Source organism: Nothobranchius furzeri, chromosome 9 (assembly GCF_043380555.1).
Source record: "Nothobranchius furzeri strain GRZ-AD chromosome 9, NfurGRZ-RIMD1, whole genome shotgun sequence".
NCBI classification, from domain to species: Eukaryota; Metazoa; Chordata; class Actinopteri; order Cyprinodontiformes; family Nothobranchiidae; genus Nothobranchius; species Nothobranchius furzeri.
This window is the reverse complement of record NC_091749.1, coordinates 380,907-395,244: the sequence shown is the minus strand read 5'-3', so window position 1 is coordinate 395,244 and position 14,338 is coordinate 380,907. Positions and strand designations below refer to the sequence as shown.

At 40.0% G+C, this 14,338-nt stretch overlaps 1 protein-coding gene across 1 annotated transcript in view; it reads left to right on the top strand.

Annotated features, from left to right (window-relative positions):
• The window catches only part of LOC107397294 (adhesion G-protein coupled receptor G2), a 102,606-nt gene that overhangs the window by 53,528 nt on the left and 34,740 nt on the right, over positions 1 to 14,338 (top strand). Inside the window, exons 7-9 of the mRNA XM_070554575.1 lie at positions 9,420 to 9,545; positions 10,630 to 10,675; positions 11,203 to 11,297. Coding sequence (XP_070410676.1) covers positions 9,420 to 9,545; positions 10,630 to 10,675; positions 11,203 to 11,297 — 267 coding nt within the window. The remainder of the gene's footprint in view (positions 1 to 9,419; positions 9,546 to 10,629; positions 10,676 to 11,202; positions 11,298 to 14,338) is intronic.

Sequence of the window (14,338 nt, the reverse complement as noted above, 5' to 3'; positions counted from 1 at the left end):
ACAGAGTCTTCCAGTCTAGCCTTGATTTAGCTGCTTAGGAAACATTTGCATTCAGGCAGGAGGCATTCTAATTTAGATGTAAATAACGGTGAAAAATTCTGTTTGATGACCAATTTTTATCTTTGAATCATTTGCTTTGGAGACAACTTTCCAGAACCAGCCCGTCTCCACTTCTTCACAGGAGAGTGTTACAACACAATAGAAGGGTAATCAAAGGGTTAAAACACCACTGTATCAGTCACACCACCACCCCCTGTGGAGGTAGCTCCACACACAGTTACAAGAACTAAGTTTAAACAAAGGGAAGTCACACAGATTTGAAATGTAACCAATTTTTCAAGTTAAACCTTATAACCCAAACAGAAAACTAATGATAATAATAACCCAGGGAATATTAGCTTAAATGTTAATTAAAGGAAAGATCAAGAGGATAAAACGCTAGTCAATCTGAGAAAGTTAAAGGAAAACAATGAACAGTTGAATAAAGCTCCTGGGGCTTGATTAGCATTATGGTCTGCAGGGGCTGAGTTGATATTTGCATTTCAAACAGGATCTGCATGGGCTGTGCTTTTTGACATGTCTTTGTGAAAGAATTCTATCACAAGCCACCTGATAGCTAGCATACAGACAAAATAAAAACCTAGCACTGTGTTAATTCAATCACCATTTCATGTTCCATGTTGTATTAAATTAACCCAGGAACATCAGTAATTTAATCAATCAATGGTCGACAAGACTCATTTAACGGGAAGTTTTTAAGGTTTATAAAAGATCTAAAACCCAGAGATATGAAAACTGTAAAGCATTCATGTACTGCATTGTGCAGAATTCTATCACCTAAGAGAATAACCCACTAAATTAAAACTGCATAACTGAAACAATAATACAGAATATGGTGACACTAGCTTACATCTATCAGACTGCCCATTCTTACAAATGTTAAAATTAAACCACTTCTACTTAAAGGCACAGTCCGTCAGGGTGACACCGTCAGGGTGAGGAGGAGGAGATTTTTAAATTCGAACGGCTGTTGCTCACTCCCCCGCCCTTCCTGAAAGAGCCGAAAGCCACACCTCCCAATGTGCACGCGCAGGAAAAGCCGAGTCAACATCGGAGCATTGCTTCTTGTAATAGAGCTGAGCTAGTGTTAGCAATGGAGTTATCTGAGGTAAGAAAGTTGTATTTAACCAGCACATTAAACACTTACTGTTTACTAAAGGCATTTTATAAAGAATATCTATAAATATATTTATATTTTAAAATACCAGTAACAGTTGGCAATCTATATTGTAAATAAAATTAATCCTATCAAATTGTTAGCATTTTATTACGAGTAATTAGCTTATTTTTAATTGCTTTGCCATTCAAGATGGGATGAATATATCAAAGCATATAAATAATTTATGTGGAAATCATGAATAAACACTGCATTCTGTGTGGTCCTCCTATAATCATGGTTGTTTTCATAGGGTTTCTGTTTATTGTTGGTTTAGCCCAAATTTTGACTAGATGTAAACCTGATCTGTGTCAAAATTGATTAATATGCAAGAGTACTTTTTATATTAGTATAATTTTTTTTATTCTAATACAATTTAGAGTTCAGTGATTGAGGAATCCTCTGAGGAAGAGTTTGAACCTCCTATTGCATCCTCAAGACGTGGTGCAAAAAGGAGATGCCCACCATCATCTCAAAGCCGTGGTGCATCCAGAGGCCGTGGTGTGTCTAGAGGCCGCGGTGCATCCAGAGGCCGAAGAAGTGTGAGACACTCAGCTGTGGACCTTGGAGATGAAGATCTCTTTCGAGTTCGGAATCTTTGTTCCGAGCGAATAGACTTTGAACGTGTAAGCATAACAAAATTACACTAAATGATCCTAAATACTGTTGCTGTAGCATCTCTTTCCACTTTTGTAGCAACACATACAGAACCTGAACCCTCAGCAGGCTATTGACATCCTTACTATGGTGCTGGACAGACATTGGTGTTCTCTTTGATGTACTTGCCCTCTCTGGTCCACCTGCCACAACACCTCCAACACCCAATCAACCTTCATGGTGTGTATGCTCCCACTGCAGAGATATGCCAACTGATTTGGAAAAGAAATGCTGCCAACAGCCTCCCCAGACATGTATTTCAACTGTACCACACATGGAGGAGTTTATTCTGCAAAATTCCCTGACCCCAATGGTAACTACACTAGTTTTATTCCAAGACGATTGTAAATAAATGTATATATTTGATATTTTACATAAGTTTGTTTTTATATATTTTTGTTTGATGCTCTAATAAAGTGTTCTAAAGCACAACTCTGTGTTGCATTTGTAAAAATACCATAAATTTTAAAACTCCTGCACAACAACAAAAAATTATGTCTACCTCCAACATTTTACATAAATTTTTAAATTATTAGTCCTTATTTCCCCAAAATATATCTTTATTTAAAAAAAAAACACAGGAAACAAAAATAAAGAAGGTTTTGGGTTTTCTCTTGCCTCCCCCAACACCTATGTCTGTGGCAAAGTTTTACCTGTAAATAAAAAATAAACTCAATTAGCAATGGACTATTGTGTGGAAGATGTAAGGCAGATAATGTTTTATTTTACCATCACCGCAAGTCCGTAGGTGTTGTAGAAGTTCCTCTGTTGATGGTGCAGGAACTCCGGACAGCAAACCATAACGCCTTGGATCCTCAGGCCTTAGCTTGTAGCGTCGAGGAAGACCTTTCTTGCTTGTCAAACGTCGGTCAGTTGCTTCTGGGATATTACAGTCATGAACTGTGTCCTCTATGTTAATTTCTTGCAGAGTCTCAAGTTGTAATGTTTTTTGTAATGCTGCTCCAGTCCTGTAAACAAAAGCTTTTTATTAACTATGCGCTATTGCAGTTTTATAGAATGTTAAACGAAAAGAATTACCTTATGTGTATATAAGGTGTGTAGTCCTCATCACCACCGTCATCAGTACCGCTGTCCATCTCGATGGTTTCATCATCCTCTGAAGACGAATCAACTTCTGGTTCTCTGTTTGGTGACCATGTGTCATCTGATGACTCTATCCTGAATATACACAATATAAAGTTTTTAGTATGGAAAATTAGACACATTTTATTAACATCTGAATACTTACACAGAGTTTTGAATATTGTTGAACTCTTCCTCGTCAATGTTTGCTTCAATTCCCACACAAGATAACCTAAAAAAGTAATTATTGTTTACTTTTCCTGACAAATGTGACAGCCAAATACAGATACAACCTTGTACTTACATTTGTGAAGATCCTTCTTTTTTAGTTTCACCTTGTTCCATCACCTCCTCCAAATTAACATAGCTATGAAAATACAATACAAGCACAACAATATGATTAGAATCAATACATATTTTGTAATTTTGAAGGTAATAGACCTCGTCTATTGGCCGTCATCATCACCCTCTCCTTATTTTTCTCCCTCTACTTATTACGCATTTCTCTGTATCCACTGAATTCCTTCTTTACAAATAATTTCCTGTCTCTCTCTTTACATTTTAAAAACACAATTGTGTTATTTTTTCTCATAAACTTTGAAATAAAAATAAAAAATTTTAAAATATGTTTAATTTTGTTGTTGTGAAGTGCCTCAAGAGTTTTATCTTGAGAGGCACTATATAAAATGTAGTTTTACTATTTATTTCTATACATTTTTTATAGTCATTCATTATCCCATTTCTAGAATTTTTTCAAAAATAATCCACCACTAACTTAAAACAAACAGAGGCAAAATTATAATATTCCTGGTAGAGGTTTTTACGCAGCTATTTACCTTTCAGATGACCCTCCATGAATGCTAGACAGAGCTGGCACTGGTGTTGGAGAAATAAACAGTTGGCGTTTCAATGGTGTAGATGTTGATGCTTCATATTTGGACTGATGACTGTAAAAAACAAAGCCCAAAAATTAGTGATCACAAGCTAAGCAAGTCTCCCCAGCCTTCACAGATTTTTGCACGAGCTGATTATCATTCCTTTTATTTTAATATGGAGTATTCACGTAGGTAAGACCACAAACTCAGACGGTAATCTGTACACGTGGCCCACCCAGGTTAGCACAATAAGTCTTTCAGTGCTAATGGAAACGTAAGGTTTTGGATACGTTCCTGATCAATCACACCTAATTCTAACTGCTGAATCATCTCCTCAGACTTCTACAAGTGCTACATGAGCTGCTGATTACTCATTTTAATCAGACACGCAGCTCAGGAAAGTGTAAACACCTAATTCAGCTTTCAAGATGCTAACTGAACCCCGCTAACAGGGAAGTTATAAACAAGAGCTTAAAACAATATACTGATGTGGCCTATAGTTAAACACCACACTAATCATTAGCTCCCATATAAAAAAAAACTAAAATCCCCTTTCGTTACTCAAACTTCTTCCAAATATAGCATAAATAGTTCGACTAGCATCGATTCATGTCGACTTAGCATTCAAGCTAATGCTACATTAGCCAATAGGACACCAAGCATACAAAGCTTGTTTGCTCTATTACTTCTTTCAGTGAAAGAAAGGTTATAAGTAAATTTATCTGAAAAACAATAAATAACTTACCTGTCCAAAAGATACTTTGTCAACTCTTCATCCGTTTTCAGGCCGTGTAGATCACGAAAATCTCTCCATCGTGTGTTAAACAATGTAAATTCTACTCGACTGTCTTAAACGTCTTACAGCCACTTTTGAAGAAGGGCTTTTAAACTTTTTAAATGTTTTTTGAGATGTGGAAGGCAGTCGAGGAATCGGTAATTTGGGGTTTTGTTGCTCCATGTTTCTGCAGTAAGCCGAGTGAGGCGCGTGACACTGTTGTGCACGCTGAGACCTGCTCGTGCTCGATGATTGACAGCTGCCCCCTGGTGGTAACGCAGCGCTATTGGTCAACGCGTTAGGCTTGCAGAAATATTGGCTGAGCTCTACAGGGCAGGGACTTAGGAGAAAATTGAAATATTAAAGATTATTTACTTTTTTAAATAAAATTGGGTCAGATGGTCAAAATCAAACATTTTTAATGTTATTCTACATTTAAATGTTGCAGACTGTGCCTTTAATTAGTCTAAATGGAAACAATAAACCAGGTCGAAATATTTAGTTTGGGGTTGTTTAGACTATCTATATAGAACCTTCTAAAGTTTGTATTCCAGAAAGGAACAGCCTACCACGTGTGAAATAGAGACCATCTTGAGTCAAGGTTGTATTTTTAAACTTAGTAAAAGGTATCTTCGGACCCAGAGTAGCTGCTTCACAGCTAATCTGTTTCCGTCTGGCAAAACCAGAGCTGTGCGGGAATTGTACAAGGTGCAAAAGAAAAGAGTCTGTCATTGTAAAATGGCAAAAGCTATTTATAAGGTTTTGTACCTCATTAACACAAAATCATGATTTACAATAATTTTCCCTTCTAATTCTGTAACTCGGGGTCAAATCCATCAATAAAACATTGGGGGACTACTGCATGATCTGTAAAAAAGGGTATTTAATTATTTTCACAGGGATCTAGTTTACTTTGAGGGGCAACTGCGTGAAATACCCCATCATATCTGAGCTCAACATCTAAGGAATGAACATTAAAATCAAATACTGAAAGCTTGGAAAATCCTGGATGATTACAGGGAAAAACAAACCCAATCTAATGTGAGTCACATCAATTGTGATTTGCTCATTTCTTGTTAGACAAGTTGTCTCATAAAGACAGACATCAGAGAGATTCATATGATGACAAATATTGCTTTGGGAATGCTCAATTATGCAGTTTTGAATACAAACAGGTACCGCACAACCCAACTTTACACACCCGGGTGATTTGTCATCAAGAGAACTCTTCCTGTCTGGATAAGAAGTATTTTGAACATTAAGAATTTAGAAGTTAAATGTAAACAAAGATTCAAAACTAATCATCTCTTTCCCTACTTGCCATCCCTTTCTTCTCCTTTCTCCCCATCTCTTTTAATCTGTTCCTTTTTCTTTCTGTCCCCTTCCTCTCCTCCTCTCATCCTGCCTTCTTTAATTCTCTTTTTCCTCGTCCTTATCTGAGTTGTTGGCGGCCTGCAGCCTTACCAAACCATCCCCCACCGCAAGAAATCAACACTTCCCTTTTGTCACACACACACACACACACACACACACACACACACAAACAGACAGATAGACAGACAGACAGAGAGACAGACAGAGCCGGCTTAAAGCTTTAGAACTGCAGCTAGCAATCACACTTAGTTTGTTCTTTTTCTTCAGAACCTCAGTCCAAAACGTCTCACACACCCTCAGAACAGGACAGGACATCACTACCTGCAGGTTTTCATACACAGAGACACAATGAGATGCATCACAAGCTGCACAACCAAAAATGGGACGCAGCTCACGGAAGCACAACAAATTCAAACTCTCTCACACACACACAGAAGAGTCCCTGCTTCACACCCATACTCAAAGTCCCATATACACACGCCCTTTTCACACACGTAAATAAGCCAGTATCCAATCATAACCAATAAACAACACCACAGAATCACCAAAATGGAACGCGGCCCACATAGATATACAACTCACAAAACCACAAACGGGTTGAATTTAGAACGGGCTGAGTTCCTTTAGCCAATTATAACGATTATTAATTTGGAGTACCTTTTGTAGCACCATTAAATATTTAAAAACCGTCAGGTACTCACTCACTCATCCGTTGGTCTTCCACACACTCAGCACTTTTGGCCGGACACACACACACACACACTCACACTGTCCCCATTTCACGCACACCTCCACACACACTCTCCCTTACCATAAACAGGCTCAAAACCTCCAAACTTTAGCCAAACAATCTCACACGTCTTTTTCCTTTCATCAACCGAACTTTCTCTCACACTCAAGAGCTTGTGGCTCACAAGCACACGCGGCTACAGCTGGCCCACCGCAATCAACATACACACTCACACTCGAATGCAGCAAGATGGCAGCCGAACCAATGTTCCCAGCCGTGGTTTTTAGCGCTCCGGCACAATTTTTAAGACCACAACACAACGCATATACTCACAAAACAACTGCTGACATCAATATTTCAGCAACTAATCCAGAACCACAAAGTTCTGCACACCAAGAAATAGCCAGCCCGATCAGAAATGGGACGCAGCCCGATACCAGATGCACAACAAATTACGAATAACACACAGCAAGGCCGAATTTAGACCAACTTAGGATTAATTTTAGTGTACGCACCATAAAATATTTAAACAATTCCCTGCGGCAGTGTGATTTTAGCAACAAGCCTCTCCACTCGACACCAGCACATAGACTCTGTGCTGCGTGTATATATTGCTATCCGCTTTAACGTGGCTACACATCACTTCGCATTGCAGTGCCGCATGAAGGTTGCCATCATCTCTCCAAACCAGTATACATTTCACATACACGTTCAATAAACCCAGGACGTGTTGGCGATGCGCGGGGCCAGGACTCACTGCGAGAACATCCCAATGTACTTCCATGCAGACAGAGTTAAACAGAATCTGTCCAATCCTTCCTGTCGGCAGCTGCAAAAGGAGTATGTGCCTATGCCAAACTGCGATTGGCCGCTTTAATGCAGCGCTGGTTTAGCAACGGTTTTAGGTGCATCTGAACATTCACCTGCAATTACCACCCACAGCTCTGCGGGACGCCTGTGCATGCAAACACAGAATAAATTACAACCTCCTTCTTTCAAGACCAGGACTACAGCCACGGCTCACGTATTCAGTGCAACCTCTTTGGTTCACATGTGCAACCCCTAGCTGGACACGAAAACGTCTTTTCGTGCGTGAATGTCAGTCACCACAATCAACTTAAACCACACTGCCAGCGGTTAAGAAAAAGGTGCAAATTAATGAAGTACTTACTCTCCTCTGCGTGGTACATTCGTTCTGAGTTCGGGAAGGCGAGAGCTTGAATGGGAATCTGCCTGCAAGGCTAAAAATCTGGCCGGTGAAACAATTTTAGTTCCCCAGGCTTTGATGAGGTAAGTGGCGCCTGCACGGCTCCCCGAAGACAGCTTCCCACTGACTGCTCTGCCTTCCCCGTACAGCCACCAAATGATAGCTAATTTTTCCCATATTACCTTAAAGAACGACACAGAGAGAGAGAGAGTAGATTGATCATTCGTAATTTCCATTACCCCGAATCATCATCCGAGAGCTGGGCGCTGAAAACCCTTCCATGGAGCCAACCGGAAACCTCCCCCACTCTGCTCCAAAGCCCTCAGCTCATCAGCTCTGCATGCCCGCATTCTCCACCAAAATGTTGGGTAATTAATTTTACGTATCCATGACCCTTGAACCTGAAATAAACACACATCACGAAAGGGAGACATTTTACACTGAATTAGCCAAATGAGGGGAGAGCACCCATGACACATAACCCTCTCCAGAGCTAGATGCCAGGCGACCCCCCCTGTCTTCAGAGTTTCCAGTGGCTTTATTCAGCAAAGGACAGAGAAGGCGGGCCTTCTCAGGTTAGAGAGGTACAGAAACCCATCTCCTGGGTTACCACATTCCAGAGATTCATGGCCTAAGGCATTACAAAGTTCACATGAGCTCGTCACCCCACACAAAGAAAGATTCTCAGACCAACATTTAATAAAAATACCTAACACCGCTCAACCTGTTGAGCTACTGCTGCCCAATAGTAATAATAATAATAATAATAATAAGATAAGAAAAAAATATCTTTTATCTAATGCATCTCAAGCTAAATCACGAAGTGTTTCACAAGGATAAAAATATAATGTGATAAAATTAAATGAAAATTTATATTAATTAATAAAAATTATTAAGAACATAATAAAAAGGGAAGCTAAAAAAATTTGATTACAAAAACATGACAACCATTCTACAATGTCAGACTCCCGTCGGGTGTTTTAGCACCAGCTATGTGACTCTGCTCTTTCTCCACTGAAATACTTATTTATTGGGTAAAATAATTAGTGGATGAGTGAGACCTTCTGTGTTGAGATTTCCCCGTTCTACCACTAAATGCTGGTCCTACACACGCTTTGAAGTTTTCTTGGATTTAAGAACATTTTCACGCACAGGTACAAAATGATGAATACCACACAATGTGTAAATTAGTTCCTACACACGATATGCACACAGATCTGTGCGTACGTACGGTTGATACATGAGGTCCAGGTTTGTTTTCTGCAGCTGCTGCAGGAAAAAAAGAGATCCTAAACTATACACAATATAATGATGGAGTAATGTTATATCAGCTGTAAAACTATTTATAATAACTTCACCTTCATAATAAACTTGGCTGTATAGGATTGTGTGTTTCTTTGCATTTATACTTTTACAAGTGTACTTTAAGATACTATACACATTTTCCCAGTGACTGAAACATCTCCCCAGACTAATTGATTGTGTTTTTCTGCTTGCTGCAGTTTTCGTTAGCAGACTCAGGTGAACTGTATAGTTCCAGGCTAATTGGTCTGAGTGTGACTGGCAAAGAAATCTCAGGACTTCAGGAACGAGTCAACATCACCTTAAGTACTGCCACAAGCCTAAATGTAATTGTAATTTTTCATCTTATGAATAGTAAATGGCCTGGATTTGTATAGCGCCTTCTTAGGTGTGTGTGTGTGTGTGTGTGTGTGTGTGTGTGTGTGTGTCTGCTCTGTCTTCTCCATCCCCAGTGAGTCATACTGAGACAGGATCCTCTGGAGGTTTCTTCCTGTTAAAAGGGAGTTTTCCTCTCCACTGTCGCTGCATGCTTGCTTGGTATGAGGATTGCTGTAAAGACTCTGATACTAGTCAGTGACTCGATGCAACCTGCTGGGTTCCTTATATAGGAAACATTTTTTCTGATTGGCTTAATGAACTGACCTGTATTGGAATGTTTACTGTGTGAAGGTCCTTGAGACGACTCTTGTGATTTGAAGCTAAATTAATAAACTGAATTGAATTAGGTTTCTACAACCCCTAAGGCGCTTCACGACACAGGCAGTGAGCCACCAATAGTGGTGGTGTATTTCATACTGTAGGGAAGCCTGATTGGCCACATTTCCCAAGACACTGAACCTGTAAGAATTGTGAATCCATGGAATGAGCAACACAGCTGAATGTGTGTAGTGCTCATAAAACCTACAAATTACCCAGAAACATACTCCTGTTTATATTCTCCTTTGTGCTAAGCTGTGAGAACTGCCAGGTGTGCTCCAGGCTCAGGTGTCTGGTAGCTGACTGGCTCTTTACTGACAGCTCTTGGACAGCGTGATCCAGCTGTACCATCATGCTGGTTAACTTCCAACTGCTGGTCGAGGAATAGATGTGGTACGGATCTTCCACACGCTACTGTGGCTACTGACAGTGTCAAATGAGTTTAAAAAATGACCAATAATTGTTTTTCCCCTGATTGTTGGAAAGTTCAAACTTCTGATCCACCAATAAACTCAGACCAAGAGTGAATACCAACAAGAGGATGTTGCAGGGTGTTTGGTACATGCTGCTGATGCTACCCACACATGTGTGAAGACATATGAAGCAAAACATCAGTTAGTGTTAGAATGGATAAATGACAGTTAAATAATGTTTCCAAACTGTTTATTTGTAGTTTATACTTACCTTTCGTTAACCACAATTGCTGTTTCATAGATGACGCAGAAACCCCAGTGTGTTTTCTTGAATACAACAGTCCAAGGTAAGTAAAACATTACAAGTGAAAGTGGGTACATTAGAATATGGTGCATACGTTCATTAATGAGAGTAATTCAACTTAAAAGGTGGAACTAGTATATGCGATAGATTTATTCCATGCAAAACCAGATATGTCAGCGTTTATTTGTTATACTTGTGATGATCATGATTACAGCCGATGAAAACCCCACATTCAAAACCTCAGACTACTAGATTATTGCGAAAAGGTTCAATATTCTAGACTCAAAGTGTCACACTCTAATCAGCTAATTAATCTAGAACACCTGCAGAGGGTTCCTGAGCCTGAGATGGTCTCTCAGTCTAAGATGGATTACTGACATAAATGGACTTTTGCACCAGATTCTTTAACTTTTTTGTCAGAAGTAGAAATAAAAAGAGTGTTGTCTATAAACTTCAGTACAGATCTGCTTCAATGTTATCTTGTAGTCAGTCAGCAGTGAGCTGGTTTTGTCCTGTTGAGAAGAAATAATGATAAATATAACAGGACCATCTGTTTTATTCCTGATTCAGCATTTAAGACTGATGGCTGTCTGACCGTGTGGGAACCTGGTCAGGATTACGTCACCTGTTCCTGTGACCATCTCACGTACTTTGGTGTGCTCCTGGTAGGATTGACTTCCTTTGATCAATAATTTCTACTAAATATAAACTTATTGAAAAATATAAACTTGTTAAAAAAACTCAATCAGATCTGTACAAGGTTCTAAAATATAAAAGTAATCAACAAAGTGTTTAGCACTAAGCCACTGATTGTGCAAGTTGTCCCATTTAAAGGACCTGTATCATACTATTGTACACCTTCCAGAGCGACGGCAGGCACACTATATGACAAAATGCTACTGCTGACTATTGAGATGTAATTTTCTTTAAATATCCAGATTTATTGACATGCACCTAAGAAAAATGCAAACAAAGCTTAACTGCAAGGATGTCATCAACCATTAACACATACTGTAAATACAACATTAAATGTCAACGCTGTTATTATACAACAGTTTGCTTAAAGATTACTGTCTCCTCAACTGCTTTGACCAAACCTCAATGGCAAAATGGAAAGATCTCATCTGACAATAAAACATAATGACTACAAATGCCAATCTGATCATCAGTTATTATTTAACTTTGAAACTTACTGACATAAACCTATACTAAATACAAATATATCATAGAGGAACAATGATAACTGTTCCTGAATATTGTAAGAATGCAATAGATCAGTCCTTTGTGTCCTGTGTTAACGAAGTGAAGTCTTGGCTAATGGCCAACTATCTACATCTGAATGAGGGAAAGACAGAGCTCATTGTTTTTCACCCCAACAGCAGGAATGTGGATCGTTATGCTGATCTTGACCCTCTTTCTTCATACTCAAAACCAGTTGTTACCAGTTTGGGGGTGAAACTTGATGAAGGACTTAAATTTGATGCTCACATCAATTCTGTGATCCGGTCCAGTTTCTTTCACCTGAGACGCCTTGCTAAAATCAAGCATATGCTGTCGAGAGCCCACCTGGAGCGGGTACTGCATGCCTTTGTAATTTCTCGGCTTGACTACTGCAACTCTCTCTACGCAGGGTTGTGTCAGTCAACACTGCGTCGCCTACAGGTTGTGCAGAATAGCGCTGCCAGGTTCCTGACTGGGACCAGGAAACGGGACCACATCAGTCCAGTTCTGGCCTCCCTGCACTGGCTTCCGATTTCCTATCGCTCACAATTTAAAATACTCGTCTTTGTTTATCATTTCTTCCAGGGTGGTGTTCCCCCCTATCTGGCCACACTCTTGAAAAGACACTCCCCATCACGAGCTCTGCGCTCCTCTGAACAAGGCCTGCTCGCTGTCCCTCGGTCTAGGTGTCGTACCCGTGGGGACCGGGCTTTCTCAGTCCTAGCACCGTTACTCTGGAACCAGTTGCCACCCTCAGTTAGGCTGTCCCCTTCTCTGCCAGTCTTTAAGAATCACCTAAAAACACACCTCCTCCACTTGGCGTTTCCAGAACATGTTTGATTTTGGCCCTCTTTTATGTTGAATCCATTCCACAGTTTTCATTGGGACACTCAATCCATCCACTCAATCCAAATGTGTTTCACACATTTGTCCTTTACCAGAATGTTTCATCTATCTTATAATTTCCATTTTGTATTTTTAATTTGCATTTTGTAATTTGTATTTTGTAATTTGAATTTCTTTTATTGTTGATTTTTTCAAGATATTTACTTACAACTGTACCATGTTCAGCGCTTTGGGCTTCCTGACAGAGTTGCGGAAGGCGCTTTATAAATAAAGCTTTGATTGATTGATTGATTGATTGCCATCGTTTAGAAGACTTGTCTCACTAGTGCTGGTTGAAATAAAGTCCAGCTCCACTAATCTGATTACTTTAACCGATGCTGTGCTTGGGAGGTGTTCCATTTCAACCAAATTACACAATGCAAAATCTGGATCTTCAAACTGAAGCCTGAAGTCAAAAGTCAACTTTAGCCTAGTTTTGATTTCATCTATGAGGGCCTGTACACTGCTTGGGCGAGATGGCAGAATAAGTCTTTCAGCACTGTCATTATCAAGGATGACCCTTAGCTTCAGTCGCTCTGTTGCCTCCATCTGAAGTTGTAGGTCCTGTAACATACAGGATTCAAATAATATAGCGACATTTCAACACACTCAGAGTTGTCATGTCATGAATGTATTACCTGTTCACTGTCAGAAGGGCTGGGGGGATCCACTGATATTTCAGTTTTGTTTCTTTAGTCAGACACTGGAATAAAATGTTTTGTTGTTAGGAGTTCATTTGCTATCCTATAAGCAAAATGCGGCAGGTGGTCAGACAGCTGGCACACAGATTTGACACTGATCCTTTGGTTGATGCTCGACTAGTTCGTATGACCTCAAGTGCTCAACATACAAAGTGTTGTAGTCTTTAAAGAGAAAAAACATTTTGTCACCGATGAGCAGAATGTTTAGAATCTCTTTGAACTCTGGCAAGGCTGCATAAGCACCAGTACATACAAACATGCTAATTGCAAAGCTTGTGCCATAAACTGAGATGTTTATGGCAGCTGAAAACTCACTTGTTCAGGCTCGCTTTTGAGTGACCTTCATCACCCTCTTCTTGTTCTGCTCTCCCTACCTATTCCACCTTCCTCAGGATCCACTGATCTCTCTCTCTCCAAATGGCCCTGAGCCATAACACTTCCACTCTAAAAAGGATAATTAAGGTTTACACACTTAATTATACTACATCACATATCCCCCTACATACGGTGCCATCTGAAGTAACCCCTGCTTCTGAAATTTCCTTGGTGGAACAACATTCAGCGGAAAGGTGACAATTGGTGCTGGGTTGATGGTGCAGACTCGACCATGCCAAAAGTCCCACATCCACTGATCACGCAGGGTCCAGCCGAACTCTCGTTGATGGTGATTCACTGTCTGCTCGCTCAGTTCTCCCAGACAGGATTCCATCAAAGTCTTTAACACAAAGAATAAGTCCACAGTGAGAAGATAACAAATTCTGACCTCCTTGTTCCAGAGTCATTAGGCAGGTTTCCACAGCAGGAGTGTTCCATCTGTGAAAACAGAAGGGGGGAGGGGGACCAACGGAGCTACCACCTGGCCGCTGGAGTAGTGTCCCAGTCAGACGTGCCATACCAAG